Source organism: Terrapene carolina, unplaced genomic scaffold, assembly GCF_002925995.2.
Source record: "Terrapene carolina triunguis isolate 2854851 unplaced genomic scaffold, T_m_triunguis-2.0 Scaffold68, whole genome shotgun sequence".
In the NCBI taxonomy this organism is placed as follows: domain Eukaryota; kingdom Metazoa; phylum Chordata; order Testudines; family Emydidae; genus Terrapene; species Terrapene triunguis.
The window spans coordinates 82,695,258-82,718,114 of NW_020664419.1; the positions used below are offsets into that span (position 1 = coordinate 82,695,258).

At 44.5% G+C, this 22,857-nt stretch overlaps 1 protein-coding gene and 1 pseudogene across 1 annotated transcript; both read right to left on the reverse strand.

Moving 5' to 3' along the window:
- Nucleotides 1-1,737: 1,737 nt before the first annotated feature.
- PLBD1 (phospholipase B domain containing 1) lies at nt 1,738-22,802 on the reverse strand. The gene is made up of 6 exons (XM_024193867.2): nt 22,653-22,802; nt 14,608-14,808; nt 14,354-14,494; nt 4,958-5,143; nt 3,834-3,940; nt 1,738-1,994 (listed from the first exon to the last, which is right to left on the reverse strand). Exons 1-6 carry the CDS (start codon nt 22,672-22,674, stop codon nt 1,827-1,829), a joined length of 825 nt encoding a protein of 274 aa, XP_024049635.1. The 5' UTR covers nt 22,675-22,802; the 3' UTR covers nt 1,738-1,826.
- Nucleotides 16,133-20,734, reverse strand: LOC112102532 (annotated as a pseudogene).
- Nucleotides 22,803-22,857: the final 55 nt, after the last annotated feature.

A 22,857-nucleotide genomic window follows, 5' to 3' on the forward strand; every position in this document is an offset into this window, starting at 1 on the left:
ATATTCCTCTCCACACTGATGGAGGGGGCGAATTTTATGAGCTTACGCTGTACAGTTCTCTGTGCAGCACAAGATGGCATAATTTTGAGTTTATACTCCAGAGGGGGCGCATGCCTGAGACTGGGAGTTGCCCTAGCTGTAGCCTTCCCCGGCAGGGGCTGGTCAAAGAGCCTGCATGTACTGCACCTGGGTGTGTCTCTACCTGTATGTATGCTGGTGAAAGTGCAGGCTGGAGAGGGCTTTGCAGCTTGTCACAGCAGTACAGTGTAAAAGGGAGCGCAGGTTGGTGGGTCAGGGGGGTTCAGTGGTACCCCAGTTCCAGGTGGCACCCCAGAAAGAACCCGTCACAGGAGGAATCTTCCCAGCCTGGATCTGATTGGGGTCTCATGGCTTTCTCCATCAGGTACTTCTTTAGCTGAAGTGTTCGTCCCTCTCGGGAGAGGGAAGGAGCAGCAGATCCTGCACTTGGCAGAGATACGTACCTCCCCAAGGCAGTAAAGACAGTGCTCGTGGTCATTGCTGACCGAGGAGCAAGGACAGGAGACACGATTCTTAAACCTCAGAAATCTGGGTATAATCCTTCTCTCGAGAGTGGGGAAAACTAATCTACACTAACTGTAAAGAGACTACTAAAAACACTAAGAACCATCTACAGTTATATTTACAGATAAGAAAGCTGGTGCTAAGACAGCTTCAGGCACAGAGGATTCCACTCAGGCCATGAGGCTGTCAGGAGGAACATGGAGAGGTGGACAGTCCGCACTTCCCCTTATACTCTTCGTGCTGAGCTGGAGGATCTTTAGAGAGCAGCTGTGGACCAATGGACACTACTTGCAAGGTGTTCCGGTCTCAGGCACATGGATACCCATGTGTGGAATACAAATAGGGACCAGCACTCAAAGAAGAAATAATAGCTACAGCGCTGCTTCTTCACAGATGTTAACGTATCTCACAAAGGAGGATAAGTTCCTATGCCCCATTTTGCAGACTGGACAGAGTCTGAGACTCATACAAGGCCACTGAAAAATTCAATGGATAAGCTGGTAACAAATTCCATATCTCTGGCTGCCCAGTCACATGCCTGTACGTAGAGAGGAAAATACCTCGCTTTCCACTAAACTATTCCTCTCAGCTATTGGCTGGCGCCAGTCTAGCCACAAAACAGCCTGTTTGAGTCCAAAGGTTTCCACAAAGCGTCCCCTCTGCACGTGACTGCCTCTCAGGTGCCAGGGCCGGATTTTTAAAGGCATTTAGGCGTCTGGTGGGAAAATCGCACCAGGTGCCTTTCTGCATCTTTAGGCCCAAAACTTTAACACAAACTACTGAAAGAATGCACTGTAGACAGGAAGGTTTCCACCCAGCCCTAGTGAGCAGCGCTATCAGAGCCTCATTATGAAGTGGACCTGTTCTGCCTCTAATTTGTAATAATAATATTTAACTCTGCATAGACTTTTCACCCATGGCTCTCAGATGTACCTTACAAAGGGAAAGCAAGCACCATCCCAATTTTACAGATGGAGAAACTCAGGCACAGAGAAGTGAAGTGACTTGCCCAAGGAGCCTCCTCATTCATTGCTGGTTTGTGACATTGTTCTCATTCTTCGACTGCAATCTGTGAATAGCCCGTGGTAGTTACTATGTTCTTATAGGACTGATTAGATGGTGCCTCCCCAAGCCCATTGCCTCACAGAACAAAGCTCTGGAAGCTAGGAAAGCAGAGGGCAGTTAAGGCACAAACACAGGGACTTAAAGGATGTTTTATTTTGTGGGAGAATGAAAGTATTCAAAAAAGGAAAAATATTTTTTCATAAACCCTGATACCAGTTTCACAGGATTGGCCTCATGGTGACGAAGTCAAAGTTGTAGAATTCTGGCAGACCCTGATGCCTGGTCCCATTGAATTGTTTCCAGCTGAAAACAGGAAGCCCATCCTCTACAGGTGGGCCATTGACAGCACAGGCTGCAAACACCGAAGCCATATGGAAATCTGCCACCTGTGAAGGACAGGGCAGGATTTTATAGCTAGAGGATACATTGTTCTATCACATTTGAAGTGTTTAAAAACTATGGAGAGGGAGGGCATTGCTCAGGTTGGTCCAAGTGGGTATACGCAGGAGTAAAGGAAAGAAACTGAGCAGAGGAAAACTTATGCCAGTTCAAGCAACATCCCCCCAAACAGAAAAGTTTTTTAAACCAAGCATTGCCCACACCTTAAGAAACCAAGGACCCAAGGTGACTTACAGCCCCATTGATGTAAAGGCAGCCGATCTGCCCCCTGGGGAATACCCCCAGCGTAAGGGTCTCCCCAGCTGGTGGGGAGGGGACATGGCCAAAACAGTGCTGTGCTCCAGCTGTTCTTGGCTGCTGCAATAGCCCCCTGGGGGATTTGGTGAGAAAATACAGGGAGGTACATGTGGTATAAAGCCTCCTAGCCACCTTCCCACTCACATTTCTGCACCATGTGTAACTGCCAGAACGGAGGCCCCTGGGGTCCCTGCTGAGCCCTGCTATCTGACACAAGTCAGGCAAGCCAGGGAAGAGTGGAAATCCTCAGAACTGGGTCTGCCAAAGATTTCTGATGCTGCCTGTCCTTGCAGCCTCACACACAATCCCGGAAACGGGCTAGCCCTGACAGGCTAAAACACCTTAGACCTTGTCAGTGTTTTAAGGGTTAGTATTAACTTACCTAGCATTTGTACTAAGAACAAAGCTGCCATAAATCCTGCCTGTAAAAATCAGTCCTTTTTACTGAATCATGGGTTAAAACTAAAAGCTACCTGACCTTTGCCAACTTCGTGCTGAGAATAATTATACAGGTTAAGTCTAGAGCAAAATGACTCACTGAAGAGTAAGGCATTAGCAAACACAGGGGTCACTGGGGGTCAGGAGGAAGAAACATTCCTGCATGGTTCCAGGGAACTGGCCACATGGTTTCCATTAATGAGAGCAGACAGCTGCTTGGCAAATTCCCATTCCCTCTGTGCCACCCTGAAAATAAGATCACTGAGGGCTCCAGGGCCTTTGAGTGACAAGTACACTCCTGAGCCCTACCTACTGCCGGGCTTTAATCGAATTTGGGTATGAACCCTTAGTGCCCTAAGGGTGAGCAGTCTCACCACAGCATTCTGCACCTGGATACATAGGATAAGTATGTACCCACGTACCTCGGGTTCCTGCATCCTCACACCCACAAAACGTATGGCTCACCTCCCTCTACCATCTGGTTCCATGCCTCTTGCTCCCTATGTTTAAGTGAGACTGACCTCACCCCAGCTAGCACTGACCCTGGCTCTCCCAGTGAAACCTGGAAGAGAAGGACCGGAATGCAGCTGCAGGGAGTGGAGGCACCAGGAAGGAGATGGGGCCAACCAAGACTCACGGCAGACAGGAGTCCCATCCTGTCTGGCCCAGGTGCTTCCCCTCCACCCCACAGCACTCCCTTGTGGCCTCAGGAAACCCTGGCAATTAGCTGCTTTCCAAAGGATTAGCTAATTCCCAGATGGTGCAGAGGATCAGAGATCCTAGAGACCACATAACACTGTACAGAGCAGTCAGTTAGGCTGGCAGGGCCCTGGCTAAGTAGGCAAACACAGCAGCCAGTCTCCCATAACCCTGCCCTGCAGATGCTTTTCTTTAATCGCTGGTAAGAAGTGTTGCCCAGGATAGTGTTTTATTCCTGACTCTCTCCCACTGTCGCAGTTTGGGGGACAGAAGGGGCAGACTGGGAACCATCTTCTGCAGAGTATGAAGACTTGGTTGGCAGGTCCAGAGCAGGCGCCCTGCTTTCACTCAGACAGTATGTAAGGCAGGCCATGTGCTCTAGGGGTCTTTACCTTCGAGTCATAGCAGCCTGCTGGCACTGGGAGAGAAGGGTTCAGGTCTTCGCGGCAGCAGATAGTGTTGCACGGATTGAGCTTGGCATAGGGCTCCTTCATGTAGTCTGGGAAATAAATGGGGAAGAGAAAAGAAATCAAGTCAGTCTACTCACAGGGCCATCCCCAGTAGGGGCTAAGGGCTCCTCCCATAGAGTCCTGAATGGAATATTCTGCAAGCTGATCCAACACTACCTGAGAAGTTGTAATGAGAGAAAGCCAACTCGTACAAGAGAATGGGGGAGGGATCAGGAGAGAAAAGGTAGTGAGCAGCTCTGGTCTTAATATTTTAGTCTAGAACAGAAGAAAAAAGTTTACAAAACAAGAAACTAAAAATGAAGATGGCAAGGAGCAAGGTCTAGCAATACCCCCTGCAATTGCAGGAAATCGGGGAGTGGGAGAAAACTATGCCCGTCTGATTGCAATAGTGTATTGCTACTCAGTGAACCAAAGAAAGGCAGTCCCCATGCTCTTTCCCTCAGATGACTGCCAGTTCACCCTGGGGGAAAGTCCTTCCAAACTTCACATGTGGCAAATAATGTTATATGCAAAAGAGAATCAAAATAAAGCAGCTACGGTCATCTGTACCTAGAGATGGTGTTTATTCAGAACACTTTTCCCCATTAATCCCAGTCAGGCGGATCCTGACAGCATCAAGACAGAGCATTGTGCATTGAAGCACATTCCTTCTGAGAGGGGAAAGTTAAAGGAGTCTTTTAAAAAGATGTTATGCTAAATCCTCTATGTTAGTATCATAGACACATTGCCTGGTACTTAAGGCTTTGCAAGACCCTTTCCTTGCTCCAACTGTGCTCAAGAACAGTTCTCCCCAGAGAGCCTTAGCAAGTCTCCTAATTCTGTTGGTGCACGGGGTTAAAAAACAAACAAACAAAAAAAAGATTTTCAAGTCTTATCTCATACCTAGATTGTAAGCGCCTCAGGGCAGGGACTGTCTCTTTGTCCTATATTTGTACAACACTGAGCACAATGTGGTCCTGAGCCATAACTGGGGCTGCTAGGCAACACCATAATACAAACAATAAATAATAAAAATCAGATCAAAGGAAAACAAATGGGCTTCTTACTGTTATATCTCATTATATACTTCATGGACTCCAAGTCAGTCACTTTCCCTTGGTCCCGTCGGAAGATTTTTGCTCTGGGAGCCAGGTCATAAGAAAAGTCCAAGCCGTATTTCTCAACGTACTTTGCATACCCGCTGAGGTTGTAGATGGTTTCATGGAAAGGGATGTTGTAAGAAGGCCAGTATCCTGCAAGGGAGACAACCCATTCTGTTGTTTAATTAAACAAACTGTGCACTCGTTTAAAAAAATGTTTCAATTGCTATGTTGCCTGAACAATGCCAGCTAGGGAACAGGAGCTAGATCCAGTCTGACAGCAGCACAACATATCAGTCGCCATTGGGAGCAGGTGAGTTAATTCACAAGTAATTCCACTGGAGAGACGGTGCTAACAGAGTCTCAGGCCTCAGGTTTCCACTTTGAAGGCTTATCCCACAAAGCAAGTTTGAGCCAGTTGCAGGCTAGACTTACAGAAGTATCTTGTGGTGCTTCGAGGGGAGGTCTGAGAGGTTCAGGTCTAGATAGTGCCCACAGGCAGAGCTGACCACCTGTGAACCCTCATGCTCTGCTGAAACAGAGGATGCAGCAATAGTGCTCATCCACAGTAACATGTGTCTCCTGCAAGCACATCTTGAAGCCAGTGAGCTTCTTTCTTGAAAGAAAAAATGATTCCTAAAATGAAAAGCCCACCAACCTCGCACACCAAATAGATGCATCAAAGCGGCATGCTGAAAAGTTGAGAAATGTGCCAAAGCACCAAACAAACTCAGAAGTGAGGAAAAAATCATGTGCCAAGGCACTGAACCAACAGGCACCCAAGACATCAGGGATACAATTAAGGCCCTGAAACAACAAGCAGAAAGAGAGGTCACAGCAAAACAAACCATGAAACCAAAGAGGCCAGCAGCCTTCGACTCAAGTAACCCAGAAAGGAGCCACAGAACTGTTATTATAGACCTGACCGGAAAGCAGATCAACAAAAAAGGATACCCAGAGAAACAGGTGAGAGCCAGAGTGGAGAAGGCTGGAAGGTTGTGGTAGCTGATGGTGCATATTGATCAATAAGAGAGAGAAAGGGAATCTTGCGCTTGCCACCACCATCATTGCCTCAGCGAGCCCAAAGCCAAAAGACTTAGAGCCAGGAGAGTTCTGTCCTATCTCACATAAGACAAAGGTCAAGACAATCCTGTCATGAAAGTACCTTTAAAGATTAGTGTATCCAACTGAAATTACAGGGAGATTATTAGGTAGGCAGAATGCAATTGTCTGTAGTACAAATAAGTTAGGATGCTCCTAAGTTTGCAAAAAAAATGCCATGGGATCATTCAGGACCATAAATAGACAGGACCTGGCTCTGAAGTGTAATCCTAGGAGAATTAAAACGTGATCCTTTTCTGTCAATTAAAAATGTACAGTAATGTAGTCTTTTCCCCCATGGGGGAAGGGGGAGATAATGGGATGGCATATGCTGAAATGTGGCACCTAGAGCTACACAGCAACCTTTATCACCAGCCTAGGGCACTGGTTTGCTACTGACAAAGGGAGATTGCCACCTACTGAGTCATCAACACCCAGGGTTTTGCTTGGAGGTCTCCCACCTAAATACTGACTGATGTATCACCCCTTGTTCTGAGGAGTTGGAGTGGGGGAATCTGATTGGTTGATGCTCAAATAATAAGTTGGGGCTCATCAGGCAACTGTTACAAAAATACAAACCAAGCGTTTAGACATATAAAGTTTTGAACTAGTGGCCAATATGTCAAAGCCATGCACTTCTCTGAGTAGGTGATTTGCAGTCTTATGTCTCAATACATACGTGGCACAGAAATGGGTGTCCTGTATAACTGCACAGCCTGCATTGGCTGACATGACATGTAACTTTGTTGAAGGGAACATCCAGTGTCACATGTTTCTCTGCGCAGTAAAAGAGAGATGTCCTCCGTAGATTAATGCACTTGAGCCATCCTCCAAAGAAGCAGCTGGCAAGATACGGGCAGGCCAGCTTTCAGGCACGTTCATTTCCAAACAGAAGGGAGTTAATTATTATTTAGCAATAAATTCTACAGTTGTACTGTCTCAAAGGAAGGCAAAGAATGCAGCTGCCTCTGCATCCCCACCCAGAAAGCACTATATTTAAAAACTACAGCAAAGTAACCCACGTTAAGTTCTCCTCAAGTAAAGCCTCTCCTCACCGTTCCCTGCTTTTGCAAGGCTGTAAATCCCACCTACACAGTGCAATGCCCTCATGTACCAGCTCCCGGGTGAGTTTCTGCTCCAGATAGAGGCCTGCCGTTGCTGCAGGCTAGGCCATGCAGAGCGCACAATGAGCAGAATGTAGAGCTGGGAGTATGGGGGGAGGCTGGCCCATGCGTAGAGCAGGGACTCTGCTGGGTCTCTAGGAGGAACTTTCTTTTTTACTCTTCCTGATTGTGAAGCAGCAAGGGACTGTACTGAGTGTTGTGTGGGGAGCCAAGGACTGTCTTGTGGTTAATGCACAAGACTCAAGAGTCCAGAAATCTTGGCTCTATTCCTGGCTTTAATACCAACATGCTTTCTGACTGCAGGCAGACAACCTCTTGGGACTCTGTTTTCCCATCTATAAAATGGGGATAATACTTGCCAACCTCGCACAGGTGCTGGAAGGCTTAATTCATTACTATTTGCAAAGTGCTGTGAGATCTTTGGATGGAAGGGGCTACGTAGATGCAAAGTAAGAGGTTCACAATCTCGGTGTCTTACCTGACTCATCTTTGCTCCAGAGGCCAAAGACAGCGGCAGTGGCCAGCAAATCCTTCTGCATTTAAGGCTGGCTAAGAAATTGCATCCTTTTCTCTCAGATATGAACCTCGCCTCAACAATTCGTGTCTTTGTCACCTTAAGATCTCCATTACTGCTACCTGATGTACCTAGGGCTACCCCTGAAGGCCACCTAGGAGCTTAAGCTAGTACAAACACAGCTGCCTGACTTTTGAGTAGGACAGGGAGGTTAGAGCATATTGCCCCTTTGCTCTGAGCTCGGCACTGGCTGCCAGTTCACTTGTAACTAAAACTCAAGGTGCTTGTTGCTATCTGGATCTTGGCTTTCAGAGACCGCCTCTCCACCTTTACTCTGCAGCATCACCTGTGTTTTGCGGGAGCACGTCATCTGCCTGTCCCATAGGTGATGCTCAGAGGAGACAAGTGTTGGTTGCAATGGAGAAATACACTTAGAAATGTGTCTAAGCCCAAGTCTGGACAACTTTAATGAACACTGCAAGATTCTCCTCTTTGCTCCAGCTTTCCCTTAAAGTAAGTCTTGAGTCCCTTGTCATTCAGCTCACTCGCGCTGCAAGAATGTTTTGAGGACTATTATTTTGATGCTGCAGTGTATATATTGTTCTCTTGACACCACCTTTCATTGTTGAGTCTCTTCTTTCCAGAACGTTTGCTTGTCCAATCTTTGTGATTTCTTCACTGCTTTGGGCAACTACAACACTTATTTTTCCACTTTCCCATCAGTCTTGGCTTGTTTACACTTTTCCTGTAATGTTCTTGTTTCATGGCATGTCCAGTTTTTCCTTGTTTGTTTACGTCTTCCAATAACTTCCTCCACTGTATTTTGTATCACTTCCTTGAATATTTCCCATTCAGTCTGTAGTGAGATTTCTTCATCAAACACAAATTAATGAAACGCCTCGCAAGCATCAACTTGTACACCTCTCTCACATAGCTAGCTTTATCAAGATCAAATGTGGCTCCAGTTACACCCCTCTGTTTCTTGGACTTTAACTTACTACTAATTTTTCCCCTTAATCATTCATGATCACGGCCACATTCTGCACCTCTATAGACTAACATTCAAAGGTGCCCTTTTATGCATTTTACGGATAATAATGTGGTCAATCTGGTTTTTAGTTTGACCATCTGCTGAATTGCACATAATCTTGTGCATATCTTCAGGAAAAAAACAAGTACCAGCAATAATCAGATTGTGTATCTCACAGCAAGTTCGTTTGCCATCCTGATACCACGTGGTCCCAACTTTACTAATTTGCTTACCATGTCCACTACCAACCTTTGCATTCATATTTCCCATTATAAAAATCATATCATGATCAGGAATCTCAACTACAATGCTATCCCCCTGTTGTAACAATCCATCCTTCTCTTCCACTTCTGCTGCTTCTGGTGGTGCATAACAACAGGTTACAGTTATGCATAGTTTATTGTAGGCAGTAGTAAACCTTGCTATGACAATCTGCTCAGACACTGGTTTCCAGCTATTATTTGAAGTAACTATTCTCTTGTCCACTGCTATTGCAACCCCATCCCTATGCTTTGCTTGTCCACCTGAGTGTCCTGAATAAAGGGAAGTATAATGTCCAATTGTGAACTCTCCTGTACCCGGCCGACGTGTCTCCTGTTCGGCAGCAAAGGTAATAGGTAACTTCCTTAAGTCCTCCACTACTAGCTCAGTCTGGCGGAAGCAAACAGTTCTAACATTCTAGATTGCACTATGTGTAATATATTTATCTGTTAACCAAAATCCATGGCCATTTCCATTTGTTAGGCCATATAAATCAGTCTGGCTTGTAGTATTGTTTCTATAACAAATCAATTTCAGATGTAATGGCTTGTTAGCACATTCTACCCTATGCAGCTCATGGAAGCACGATGTGATAGCCTGCTGGCCTGCTAGGAACAGGCACAATCAGCAGTTCCACCTTACTTGCCCTTCAAGGCTAACAAGCTTGGACCGCTTGGATTTGAAATCAGTTTTCCTTCTCCGAGACAGACTTGCCTAACGAGGTGAAATGGGCCCTATCTGCCCTGGTCTGAAATCAGAGTTCCCATCTATATGCAAAAAGGTTAAATTGTACAGAAACACAATCAAGTCAACGATGCAAGTAGTAAGAAATGCTATCCGTGAACCAACAACAAATATCGAAGAGTTCCTGGGGGAAGTATGGAAGGAGCATTTTGACAAAGTGCTAAACTGTAATTTTTCCAGATGCAAGCATTCTAGACATGCCAGAGGAACAGGGCAGAATGGATATAAGCACTGAACCACCACCTGAAAAAGAAATAGAAAGAGCAAAGAAGCAGTTAAAAATGGGAACGCTGAAGGAATCGATAACATAACAGCTGAGCTGCTAAAAGCTGGTGGAATAAGTGCGATCAAAGCATTAGAAAAATACATAAGGTCTGGAAGCAGGAGAAAGTACCTGATCATTGGGTAAAGGCAATAGTTGTACCAATCCTGAAGAAAGGAGATCCTGCCCATTTGAATAATTGAAGAGGTATAAGCTTATTATCAGCACTGGAAAAATCATGATGAAAGTAATTGTCAACTGATTGTGGCCAGTTTTAGAAGTAGCAGCAGGCAAGGAACAGTGTAGCTTCATACCAGGCCAAAGTTGAATTGATCCGACACACACTCCAACAGCTGATGGAAAAAAGGCGAGAATGGGGATTAAAGATGTTTGCTCTTTTCATCGACTTCATGAAGAAATTTGATTTGGTTTGGAGGGAAGCATTATGGAAAGTAATAAAATCATATGCAGTTCCAGATAGAATAACTGCAATTATAAAAGTTATGTACGAAGATTCCTGTAGTGCCATAAGAACTGGTGGAAAATTAAGCAACTGGTTCAAGTCAAAGTTTGGTGTAAGACAAGGGGGCATGGAATCACCATCACTTTTCATCATGTTCTTAAATTGGACGTTAAAAATGGTATATAAGTTGGAGGGCATGACGCTCTGTGATCTAAAGTTAAGCTCTTTAGCTCATGCAAACAACACTGTACAACTAGCAGACATGTTTGAATTGACGATGACACTCTTCACTACCTTGGAAAATTGGTGTAGTCGACTTGAACTTACAATAAATGCCAAGATGATGAAGTGGTTGCATCTTGGAAAAGGGACAATATATAAAGTGTTGAAATGCAGCAGTGGTGAAGTCATAGAACAAGTAAAACCTTACATGTACTGAGGAAGATTGATCAGTGCCAACAGTTCCATCAAGGATGAGGTTAAAAGGACATGTTACAACAGCTACACAGAAGTTGATGAAATTATGGACTGATAAAAACATTGTTTGGCACCAAAATGAATCAAACCAATGTACTAGCAGTATTACTCTGTGGTCTGGAAGCAGATGCGTTAAATGAAACAGACATCAGAAGGCAGCTGGAGGTAACAGAGATGAGAGTTCTTTGGAAGATGGCAGGTTACTGTGGAATGATATTATGACAACTGAAGAAGTTAGAAGGAGCAGGATGTGAAGTGATGGTATAGGATTGGCTGCAATCAAAAAGATTACAATAATGACGACATCTTAGAAGACAAACAGGATGCCAAGGAAAATAACACAAACACAACCACAGTCAGTCAGACCTGAAGGCTGGCCACCAACTACATGGCAGGAAATCGTATGCAGAGACATGACCAGGCTGGGCTTAATGGAGGGACAGGCCACAGACAGGAATGAATGCCGGTGCTGGACTGCTCCCCAGGCTTTGGGATGAGAAGAAGAAGTGGTGTATGTATTTCAGACTCCAGGAAATGGTTCATTTGTACTGTGCTTGATCCAACATATGCAAAACATGATACTTGGGAAATGGCCATGTTATCAAAGCACGTAATGTAAAATGTTATTTATTCCAACATTTAAACACACAAAGATTTTCCCAAAGCAGTAGGTTGTTTAAGCCTCACAATTCATTTCATTTTCCACTCCTGCATATTCTCTCCTCTAAAGCCTCCAATCCTTTTAAACTTAGCCATAAACAACAGCTAAAAAACTTCTTTTAAAAAATTACATGCTTTTAGTTTTCTCAAGTGCTTCTGAATTGCACAATGAAACCATCTTTTGGCTCTGCCTCTACCATTCCCTAAAATCTGCTACATGTGGTACAAGAAACATTCAAATACAGAGTTGATCTTTCTGTTTTTTGCAAAAATGTCAGTTTGTGGGTTGTTTTTGTAAATGCACTAGCCGTGACTTGTTCCTCTTCCTGCTCTGATTTCCTTTACCTCTTTAGTCCTCACTGCACATTTTCTATCTTCCTCTCTCACACCTGCTGTGTGGCCACTCATGGACCACCAGCTTGGATGACACCAGAACTTCCTCAATGACTTCTGATGTTACCCATCACTTTTCAGGCCCTTAACTGACCAGAGCCATTGCTAGCCCTGACAACCTGAGGGGAGGAGCCAATTGGCAGCACTGGATCCACCCTCTCTCAGTTGCTCTTTCTGGTGAGCAGGAAGATAGCCACTGAGATCAGCTGCCTGAAGCTGCTAAACAGAGGGATTCTGGGTTCTGCTCATCTGGAGACGAGGGACAAGCCATGAGTCTATTTGCTTGGCTCTCAGGCAAATGTTTAGGCCAGACCTTAAAAAGGAGCCCCCTAGGCCCAGCTTAGGGCAGAACATTCTGTACAAACTATGGGGAGGAGTGACTGCAGATCCTGGAGTGAGGGATAGGTCAGGTCCAAATACAGCCTGACTATAGACAGGCTCTGGGAAGTAGCTATAGGTGGGGGATGAGGCCAGCAGCTTCCCTGACTGTAGCTCAACTGCATAAGTCAGGAAAGACTTAGGGCTTGGAAACACATAGAACAGCTTAAACCATCTCCAGCCAGCAGACGATCTGAATCAGACTTCCCCATGTTCTCTTGAACTGAACACATGATGCAAGTGAATGGCCAGGCCAGGGAGCCTGGAGACAGAAGCATAGTAAGAGAACACACCTTAATCTGGTCCAGAGACAGAGGGACTTGACTAGGAAAAACACAGATCATCAACAAAATGGGCTGGAGGGATAATACTGGGCAGGCAACTGGCCTCACAAATGAGGACTTGGCAGAAGCAGGCAAAAAATGACTGTGCCAAGTACAAGTCCAAAATGCAACTGCACAACAGCAGTTCCAGCTCAGTCTAAGAAAGGCTTGGACCAATCACGCAGGGCAGATGGTCTGGTCCCAGTCACTGATGCATCCTCTGCCATCACCAGCTGGCACCGTACTCAGGTATCTGTCACAATCCCAGAGCAAGGGGAAGGAGGAACCACCTCTCTAAAGACCTCTCTCCTGCTACCCCACTTGAGATCAGCTATTAGACTCCTTCATTTCTAGCCCCTCGGAAGAGCCATTGGAGTAGTAATGCTAAGCCCATCCACTCAGCAGTAGGAACAACCAGATGCCATGTAAGTAGCCATGTTTCAGATCCTCAGTGAGGATCTGGGAGAAGCAATTGTCCACAATGGCCAACATCAGATTCACTAGTTGGCAAACTTCACTAACTGCAATGAGCTCCCCCAGTCAGAGGGGACTAATGAGGCCTCAATTTGTTAGTCTGTTCCCAATTAAGCCATTTTGACAAGTGAGAAACATAAGGAGAAAAACCACTTATTTTGCAGCTTCAGCGGATTAGAGGTACACAAAACGTAAGATGGATGAAGAAATTTTATAGATTATTCATGATAAGCATCCCCCCCCAAAAGCCTTATTTATATTGTGATAGCTCCAAAAATCTTCTAGACTCTTCCATTGAATTAGAGAAGAGGGCAGGAATCCAAAACAGAACCACCACAGTTATGATTGATACATCTTCATGAATGTTATTGTATGTGGGTCAATTCTGCAACTCATCACATCTTCAGCTGTGCAACTGCACAATAGAACAATGGAAATAAAAGAGTGAAGTCTGTGGACAGAGCTCAAACTTCCCGCTAAAGATACAAGTGCCTGGAAAATGCTTGTGAATGTGCCCTGATTGCTGATACTGGCTGCTAGCATGATTTCTTACGATGCCTTTGGGTTATATTTTCAGTCAACCTGTTACTAGCTTTGCTGTGGGCTTAAGGCATCTTCTGGAGAGCAAATATTTGCTAGATGACACAGCCCCATGAATGCTCAGCTCAGAGACTGAGTCTGGCTATCGGAGTCATTTTTTTCTTTTAAACCCATTTCCCTCTGGGGTGACAATCGCAGAAAGGTTCAAGTGACTCTCAATGTCACAATAATTCAGCACTAATTAAAAATGCTTCCTCTCTCCTCTGAGAAAAAATAAAGGCGCTCCAGTACAGAGGGAAACCATGCAGGAGAAAGCTAAGTCAGGGAAAGAAGAACAAATCACCAATTCTTACCTTCAGCACATCCTAAAAAGATGCTCGTGGTAGCCATTTGCATTCAGGTGCAGCAGGTGGGAGCCAGTTTCATATGGAACAGCAAGGTGCACACAAGAAATGACTGCCAGTGGGATCTAGGTGACATTTACACAAAAAGCTTCCCAACTTGGAGTCCCAGTGCAAGTACCCAACGTAAACCGTTCCCAGATGTAAAATAACACTCCTGTCAGCTTGTGCAAATAGTTGAATTTTCCTAACCCTAAAGCTATCAAAGCAGTGATTACCTTTACGGAGAACACTTGTCTGATCAGAATACTCCACGAGTGTTGGGATCTGCTCAATGATATAGAGTGCTCCATCATCCAGGCTCCCTTGCAGCTTAACCTTCTTCATATCCAGGACCATGTACTGATTGTTATAGGTTCCTAGGGGGCAATTAGGAGGAGGTTAGATCTTTCACCAATGCCTGGAGAAGCTGGGTGGGGAAAAAAAGTAGGGAGTGCTTTCTTTATTCAGAGGTTCATATAAACTTACTTACCAGAGTTGCATCTTAAGAAAGTTTGTGCCCAGGTTTTGCCACTGTCTGCCATCATGTTGGCAATACGGACTCTCTGCCAAGCAAAGAGAGATTTGGGCACCACTTGTTTAAGTAGAGTTTTGTTAAACACATTGTTTGTGGTCTGCAACATTACCAAGCCACTGCCAAGTAAGTAAAAGTCATCCAGAGACATCAAAAAACCTTAAACAAAACAGAAGACTTCCTGTTATCTTTGTGGGCTCTTAACATGGACCCCAGCTCTGCCTCACAGTCCTATGCTTTAACCAAAAGATGGTCCTTTCTCAAACAAAGAAGGCATATAACATGCATCAGGGATACGCGCTCCAATAGAGCCAGAGCGATTTTGAAGGCTCAAGCCATTATCCTCTCTCATAAAACAGGATTCCATGGGTTTTCTCAGATTAGAGTACACCTAGAAGAGAATTACTCTACAAATAATTGTTCTCTGAACATACAGCGGTAACAGGTTTTTGCAAGCACAAAACAGGCAGGGAACACTCATAGCTAGAGCTTGAAGTTCTGAGTAGTTAGTTCCAAAAAACAAAATGCAGCAACAAATAAAACCTACCCCAAGCACAGCTTTCTATCATCAGATATGGCAGAAGAGCTAGAGATGCCAAAAAGGTCAGAAGAGACTTCTCTCTTGCTAGTCTATTTTACACAGAAGACACTTGGATACTCCAGTGATGAGTGGCAGTACAAAATGCTTAGGACTTGTCTATAGTTGTAATTAACACCCTGAGTTATTTGGGAGCAAGCCTGTGTGTGGACACTTATTTGGAATAAAAGTAGATTTTACCAATTTAAATTATATCGCAATAGGACATTCTTACTCTGAAATAAGTGTCCACACACAGGCTTGCACCAAAATAACTCAAGCTGTTAATTACAAACCAACTTAGTTATGTTGGTTTCAATTTCTATGTAGACAAGCCTTAGATATCTATATTCAGGCCCTGTAATGGAGTAATAGCCCCTAGCATGTGACTGCAAAGGCCAGTTCCTGTTCCTCCTTGAAGACATAGTGGTCTGATGGACCTGACTCAAACAAGCCATCTTTTAGGATACCATGTCTTTCAAGGATCTTAAGAGTGTGTGGTTGTTTGTAGTGTGTGGTCTGGCTGGCTGGGTCCCCCCTCCAAGGCAGGTCAGATCTTCTGTTATTTTTGATTTTATTCTTAATTTATACAATAAATTGTTATTTAAAAGTGGAATTTTTAATTACAAAAACGTCAAAATCCAGGTAAGCCAGAAAGGATTATTTCTTCCTGGGTTTTCATATTCACTGATTTTTATCCTCCAATTCTTTTTCAATAAACTATCACCTGTCATCCTTTTCCAGTCTAATTACACAGGTGCATATATGCCAGTGTGGCCTGGAATATATCAATATCCTGAGAAAAGAAAAAGTTAAATGCAAGCTACAAGTTCAACCAGGGGAAAAATCCCTCAGAAATAAGCACAAGTGAAAACTAGAGATATCAGCAGATGGCTGGAGTTCCATTCATTCATCCTTGTCTTTTGCTCTATGTTTAAGGATGCATGAGACCTTGATGTAACTGAAATTGCCTTTTTTTGGTCAATTGTTGCCTCTCTGTACAATTCATCTACTTTATCTGTAAACCAGTCTCCCATCGTTATCAGCATCTCTCAAACAAACTTCTCAAATGAACTCTGTCACTCCTGTATCAAAGCCAACACAAGCAATCTGATTACATCTTCTGGATCAGCGCCATTTAGCTTATCTCCAAACAACGTAGGAAACTGAAGTTTCCAGGACCTGGAGCCTCATTCATCATGGCACTATTAACTGCTGAGCAAAGTGAGGCCCTACACTTAACTTGATGGCATTTCTCGGTTTGTCTGCATGTAATGCAATAACTTTTGACCACTGCATCCCATAAATTCCAGAATTACAGGAATGTTCGAGACATCATTTAGAATATACAGGTGAGGCAGCGACTTTAAAAAGGCCTGTAACAGGGAAGCAGAGCCACTCTGGATATAGGGGTGAGGAAGAGATCTCAAGGTATGGGAAAGGGTAAGAATTGGGTATGAGTTTAGTGGCCCCCGCACTCTATTCCAGCCAGACTCTTCACCCCAACTCCAGCCTGCCCCCTCAACCGGGGCGCTTGTTCCCACTTCAGCCAGAACCCCCTGCCCCCAGCAGGGCCACTCACATTCCTGCTCCCTCCAGGCCCCTCGCCCCTCACATTCTAGGCAGAACCTATTGGTTTTGGTGATGTGACTAATGCTTCTCTGCTCCATGTCCTGGCAAAAGCCTGACCAGGAAGGGTCCAGGATTATTGTCAGTACACAGGTATAGTTAGAGGTGGCTCTCAATTAGTTTGCTTAAATGGAAGGTTAGATATCAATAAGTAACTGGCTCAATTCACAGGGTCCAGAAATGGCTACTCGACAGCTGGCTAATGTAATGTGTGCTTTAGTTTGGAGGGTACATTTTCTTCTTCAAAGATGCCTATAATTATCTCTTTCAGAAGGGGGGCCCAAGTGATTCTGAGTGGGGATTCCATTAGCGGGAGTCTTTCCAAAGGAAGCAGGCATATTATGCAAGTCTTCTTCACCAAGAAAGCAGTCTCTGTTTTGATCTTTCACACTGAAGGCCTTCTTTGAATTCTTGAACAGAGCTGCACACAGCAAACACATTGGAGAGTCCATGCTGAAGCCACTTCTTGCCTGGCTGTCTTTGTGCTTTTGCTAGACATGCTGGGTGTCACATCCAATGGAACATGATAGCGCTAGGGCCAAGGAGCTCCAGGCTCTGGTTCCTGCCTGAGGCTTGGCTCCATGGCTTCCCACAGCAGCTGCAGAAATCAGGTCCTGGCCTGTGGAATTTTTAATTTTATCGGCTGTATTTAGATTCATGTGGTATTCTCCACAGGGGTAACCCAGTGGCTAAAGCATCGTTTATTTAGAACATAAGAACATAAGAATGGCCATAGTGGCTCAGACCAAAGGTCCATCCAGCCCAGTATCCTGTCTGCCGACCAATGCCCGGTGCCCCAGAGGGAGTGAACCTAACAGGTAATAATCAAGTGATCTCTCTTCTGCCATCCATCTCCATCCTCTGACAAACAGAGGCTAGGGACACCATTCCTTACCCATCCTGGCTAATAGCCATTAATGGACTTAACCTCCATGAATTTATTTAGTTCTCTTTTAAACCCTGTTATAATCCTAGCCTTCACATCCTCCTCAGGTGTGTGAAGAAGAACTTCCTTGTATTTGTTTTAAACCTACTGCCCATTAATTTCATTTGGTGGCCCCTAGTTCTTATATTATGGGAACAAGTAAATAACTTTTCCTTATTCACTTTCTCCACACCACTCATGATTTATATACCTCTATCATATCCCCCCTACTCTCCTCTTTTCTAAGCTGAAAAGTTCTAGCCTCTTTAATCTCTCCTCATATGGGACCTGTTCCAAACCCCTAGCCATTTTAGTTGCCCTTCTCTGAACCTTTTCTAATGCCAGTATATCTTTTTTTAGATGAATACTGCGTACAGATGTGGTCTCCTCAAGATGTGGGCGTACCATGGATTTATATAAGGGCAATAAGATTTTCTCCATCTTTTTCTCTATTCCTTTTTTAATGATTCCTAACATCCTGTTTGCTTTTTTGACCGCCTCTGCACACTGCGTGGACGTCTTCAGAGAACTATCCACGATGACTCCAAGATCTCTTTCCTGATTTGGTGTAGCTAAATTAGCCCCCATCATATTGTATGTATAGTTTGGGTTATTTTTTCCAATGTGCATTACTTTAAATGTATCCACATTAAATTTCATTTGCCATTTTGTTGCCCAATCACTTAGTTTTGTGAGATGTTTTTGAAGTTCTTCACAGAACTTATTTTATTTCAGCCTGGCTTTGAAATCTTAATTGGCCGAGCAAAGCCAGGCCTTACACTCAACTCAATGGCATTTCTCTGTGTGGCTGTTGTCACAATGCTCCTCTGTGTGCAGCGTCACATGGGCAGTGTCCAGGGGAAAGAGAACCAATACGGCCAACATGGTTAGAGTTAAGGTCACTGAAGGGAGTGAGTGATAACTGGCTGAGTTACCACTGATGTCACAATGGTACTGCTCAGGCTCCTCTGCCTGCAGCACCAAATGGGCACCGTCAAGGAGAAATGGTTGTTGATATGAAACGGATAAATCAACAAAGAGACAAAGAGGAGCGGCTGAGACAAACTGACAATAAAATGTAGGTTTTGTGGCAGTATCCTGTAAAACTGCTACAGTTTCAGAGATGAAGAGTACATTGCTACCCCTCCCCACCCCTATTTGTCAGCTCAGCCTATATAAGCAATGAAGTGTACGACCCTCTAGTTGTATCTATTGCTAACTACAAAATAAAGGATGCTTAATCAAAAACATAATATGTGCTGTGATCCAATGTTAACTAACTAACAACCTATTTACCAGACTGCAAAAGACAGGGTGCTATAATCAAAAAAGAGTATTTATTGCAACTCAATGTGGAGGATCTGCTATCTTGGGCAACTTGATTCGTGTTGGGGTCAAACAGTACACTAACTGGGGAGGAGGTATGTTTTTTTTCTGGGAGGACACCTCACTTCTTACAAAGGATGTGAAGCAGCTTTGGAAAGTAGAAGAACCAAGACTTTTCTGTCATGAGGTAGGCCAGATATAATCTAGAATTACTTTGTAAACTAATTATCAGGGCTGGCTTGGAGAGATGTCTGTCTCTGTTTTATGCCTTTAATGCCTTCTCTTTCTGTGAAATGTCAATTAATACTTATATTTACTCTAAGCTGATTTGGGTTTCCAATTACAGTAGATTCCGCTTATTGCTATTATCCAGCAGTTACTAATAAGCAGAAGGCAGGATTGTGAAGAAACAGCCAGAGAAGGAAGTCCTGGGATTTGCCTTCCATAGCTGCAGCCCTGCAAATCTGTCTAGGGGGAGGGGAGCACTGGGTCCCACGGAGCTACACAGCACCTTTCCCTGTGCTCTCCAGGGGTCGGAGCTCAGCATGTCCCAGTGCTTCCTTCTGTGTGTGCAGTCCCCCAGAGAGCACAGAGAGAGGTACTGTGCAGCTCCAACATCCGGGCTGCAGTTCCCCTCCCTGCTACTGCGCTGCCCATACCTCCCCCCCAGCCTGCAGGTCTTTATCTCCTGGGGTCCTTGTGTGCAGGCAGGTTTGCTGGGATGTAGCCCCAGAAGGAAGTGGCTGGGACATGCTAAGCACTGGCCGCAGGCAGGTTTGCACATCCCAGTGCTTCCTTCTGCAGGCATGTTTGCAAGGCTGCAGCCCCAGGTGGCCCTTTCTTCCAAAAAAAGCTGTTAATAAGCGGCATGCTGTTGCTAATATCCAAATCCCATTAACATTGATGTTAATGAGATGGGACTGGTTCCCAACAATATGTTGCCATTAACCAGAAGTTGCTAATAGCAGGATTGTAACTAGGCAGAATATAGTGTATTTTATCAAGACAGTTTGCTAGCTGGCTCTCTCAGGTCAAAGTTATCTTGGCTCAGGGGAAAAAGTGATAGCCTAGTGTGGGTCATGTACATGGAAAAGGTTGCAGTCTTCATTTGGAGCCGTGACATGAGACCTATGGGTTCCACTGTAGACCCCAGAGGGTTAAATGACCGAAAGGTACAAGACAGGGCCGCCGGGGGGGGGGGGGGGGGGGGAGGGGGACAATTTGCCCCGGGCCCTGCTGGGGCCCCCACGAGAATATAGTATTCTATAGTATTGCAACCTTTTTTTATGGAAGGGGCCCCCAAAATTGCTTTGCCCCAGGCCCACTGAATCCTCGGGGAGGCCCTGGTACAAGACTCCATCACATTACTGCAACTTGCAGCAGAAGATTTTGGAAGTTTTCCTTATTGCAGGATGTCCCTAGACTGCCACCAAGCCTGCGTCTCAGTTGTTGTCCATCATTTGGAAAGTGCAAGAGTCTGTGAGCCATACTGTCAGCTAGTGCAAACTGATGAAGTCACTGGATCTGGCTCTCTTAGTGGCATGTGATACTACACCATAATTCAGAGTCCGCTGAATTTCTCTCATGTAGACACATACCCTGGGTGCCAGGAACCTCACTGTGGCCATGACACCTAACTTTTGTAGCATGGTCTTTGCTGAAATTTGCTGGTAATGGCAAATCCTACCAGATCGTTGTATCAGAGTCTGTCCTGGGACAAGAAAGCTTTAAGAGGAGCCATGTCTACAACATTTCTCGGCGATTTTGACCGTCTCTGGGGAACAAGTTGAGACTTCGGGTCTTCTAGAATGAAGCCTAGTTATACCAGCACCTCGGTGGCTGATTCTTTGATATCTTCCAAGGTGAAGCTTGACAAGCCAATTGGTCAAATCAGGGAAGACTCACATTTCTGTCTTGTGTGAAGAGGCCACAAAGATTGCAAAGCATTTTGTAACACTTGGCACATATGCCAGCCCAAATGGCAACACTTTAAATTGGTAGTTCTGGTCCCATATCTGAAGCACAGAGAGTATGTCTGTACACATGTAAGCTCCATCTCCCCTTCTAAAGGGTGCAATGGTTCTCAACAACATCTTTTCAGAGAGATCTCAGATCCAGGTTGGGCCTTAGCCTTCTGTCTGTTTGGGTACCTAGACAGTACCTTTCCTTCTCAACAGGTGACACAGACTGGGTGCCATTCCTTGCCAGTGGGGATTGGAATTACTGTAGAGACTTTCTTCCTAATACTGCTAGAGTGCACTACTGAAAGGAGATAATTTGGTGGAAATTTTCTAATCTGACTTCAGTAGCCCCTCAAAGATGAGAGCCCAAATCTCTAAGAGAAGGTGGTGCTTAAGGACCATTGGGGAAGAGAGAGGACCCACAAGACAAGCAGTCCCTCAACCTCAATTTAATTCAAATGTCATTAAAAAAAACAACCCACCCCAGGGTTATTGATGTTTGTAGGTAGAAACATTGAGGAACCTTCAGCTTCTGTTGCAAGGGAAACACACCAACTAACCGGAGTGAGTACTGAAATCCTCAGCTAAACAAATTGATGGCCACAGTTCTCTCAGAATTAGATAGCCTCCGCCTGTGTACCCATTTCCACCATGATTTAAAAAACAATTTTTTTAAGTTTTGAATTTCAGCTTCAAACGTGTGGGATACGAACACAAACAGCTTTGCATTTTGTTTACTTTTTCAAGTCCTGAAGTTTAGAATAATTCCCGCCACCCATCCATCTGAACCCCCACCCATTTTTTTTAAACCAAGAGTCCATATTTTAACATTAACTGGCACTTTCTAACATTGCTCTAGAATGAGGAGAATGAGATGTGCTGCCAAACCTTTCTGTGGTAGTTTATAAGTAGTTTTAGCTACATAACTAAAACATGAAGCACACATAAAGAACAAGAAAAAAAGTCCATCCTCTGAAGGGAGAGTAAGTTTAAAGTTCGTTGGTCAGGTAAAACCGCCCTCCCCCAACACGTACCCCACCTCCACAAATCAAAAAGGAGATTGAAAAATCAATTTGACAACTGGCAACCAAATGTCAAAGATAATGTCAATTTGATACTCTCTAGTAATCCCATTAGTATCAGTCAAGCCACTAAAGTGAAGTGTTCAGAACTGTATTATCACCAGAGACACACTAGTACTGTAGGGCTACGCTTGGGTAGGGTGGGGAAAATATCAGCAATACAGACGAACATGTACCAAACAAGTAGAATTCAAACTCTTTCATAAGGAACCATATTTGCGCCAGGGGGTTGCAGAATATTTAACAAGTACTCTTCAGAACACCATCCCAGACAATTTGTTTTTTAAAGGATACATTCAAAACGATAAATCTGCAAGAAATTTTCCTCTATTGGCTTCTAAGAGTATTAAGGTAGGTCAGCATCGGTGCCTATAGTAACAGTGTCCTGTCTATAAGTCTTTTATAGAAGAGTCCACAAGTCAATGAGATGTGGAGAAGGCACATACAGACATGATGCATTTATGAACGCAGAGTATGAGGTTTCCTATTCTCACCCCAGTTACCTGGGTAACTGCTGAATGACATCCGACCAGTAACCGTCTTTGGATCAGTGATGTTGAAGTCCCAATGTTTATATATTCTCAATGTAGCTGCATATGTAAACCAGCTGGAATGAGCAAAATAGATGTTCTCATATCCAGGGAGAACCTAGAAAACAGAAGCAGAACAGTGAGTAATCCTGATCATTGTAACACTCTCTACTCTACA